Source organism: Nestor notabilis, unplaced genomic scaffold (genome assembly GCF_000696875.1).
Source record: "Nestor notabilis isolate BGI_N333 unplaced genomic scaffold, ASM69687v1 scaffold34469, whole genome shotgun sequence".
Classification (NCBI taxonomy): domain Eukaryota; kingdom Metazoa; phylum Chordata; class Aves; order Psittaciformes; family Psittacidae; genus Nestor; species Nestor notabilis.
The window spans coordinates 380-1,903 of NW_009942965.1; the positions used below are offsets into that span (position 1 = coordinate 380).

The 1,524-nt window shown below is 40.6% G+C and overlaps 1 protein-coding gene across 1 annotated transcript in view; it reads left to right on the top strand.

Annotated features, from left to right (window-relative positions):
* Positions 1 to 659: 659 nt before the first annotated feature.
* SPRYD7 (SPRY domain containing 7) overlaps positions 660 to 1,524 on the top strand; it is a gene marked incomplete at its 5' end in the record, with an annotated part of 8,401 nt that continues 7,536 nt past the window's right edge. The window contains one exon of the mRNA XM_010021653.1: positions 660 to 776. Within this exon, the coding sequence (XP_010019955.1) occupies positions 660 to 776 (117 nt within the window). The remainder of the gene's footprint in view (positions 777 to 1,524) is intronic.

Sequence of the window (1,524 nt, forward strand, 5' to 3'; positions counted from 1 at the left end):
GCGGTGTGGCCGAACAGGGCCCACCACTCGAGCACCATCATTAGCCTGGTTTTATTCCTTCGTATCGGGGAACTTTGACAGTTTCCCGTGTTCCTGACCATGACAAGGGTGCCTAAAGATGAAGTGTTCCACTGGAGAAGGAAAACTTGGCAGAAGGCTTCCCCCCCCCCGTTTGGCAGGCATGTTTCTAATAAAAGGATTTTTTCAGAGAATAATTAAACACCTTGCAATTCCATCCAGTGTTTCTACCCAACGTGCCTTTTCTTCTCTTTGCAGACTTTTTTCCCCTCCAGTGTGTAGAGACAGGGTACAGGGCTCTGGTCTCGCAGTGAACCCTTTCTGACTAAATAGTAAGTTATGCTTCTGATGTGGCTGAGCAAAGGTTGTAATCAGCATGGTGCCGTGAAACCCAAGAGGTGAAATTAGAGCAGCGTATAGCTTTTAAATAAATAAACCCTAGTTGAAAGATGAACTAGCCCATAAACAGCCTTCCTTTTCTTACTTCAAAGTGTGGCCCATCATCGTAATTCTCACAGACTAATGAAGCTCTTACTTGGGCAGAAAGAACAAAACCGGTTCTCAATGTTTAGGGCTTTTAAGGGCTGCTTCCAGACTTCTAAAAATGTTTTGAAGTTTTGCGGGTGTTTTTCTTCTTGCAGGAACAGATGTTGTGATTGTTAAAAACGGCAGAAGAATATGTGGCACGGGAGGCTGCTTAGCCAATGCACCTTTGCATCAGAACAAGAGCTATTTTGAGTTTAAAATCCAGTCCACAGGTTAGTCAGCAAAAAATGTCCAACTTTAAACTTGGAAGGTATGTCAGATTGCCTGTGGGTGGTCATATCTCCAGTGCCAAGCACAAGCATCTTTCTGATTGCATCCTTGAACTTGTGAACGTTGGAGAGTTTTGTAAGTTGACATTGTGTAATGGGAAATTTCTTTTTCTTTTTTATCGTGGCTCTGAAATATTAAAAAGCATGGTAAGTATATTACTAAAAGAGTGCACACGCTAAAACACCGTGTTGTTCTGTGTGCTGTTACATGCATGTTCTTCAGTTAGCATATGTTAGAAGTATTTTTTGGTAAATAAATGCTTATAACCACATAAAATACTGTAGCTATGAATCTGGAGGTTTTTGTGGGGTTTTGTTTTTTTTTTTTAACTAGTGCAGTTTATCCAGCAGTATTTGTAGCTATTTGTCTACCTTCGTTTGCTTTTAGCATGCACTGTGTTTGCACAAGCAAGGGTAACACTCCTTGTGCTACACTTTGCTCTTCAAATCAGACATGCAACACTTACTCCAACACTGCCTTATCAAGAGAAGCTTTTCAGCACCCTGTTTCTTTGTTTGTTTTGCACAGATACAGTGCAGCTGAAAGTGAATGGAATTTGGAAGCATTATCCTTTTCTTAATACAATCAACTTCATTAGTACAGAATGCGCTCCAGGCTAACCTGTATTGTGACATTAAAAATCACCCTGTATTTTTAAAAACAACAGACACTGTGAAAATGAAGCAGTTC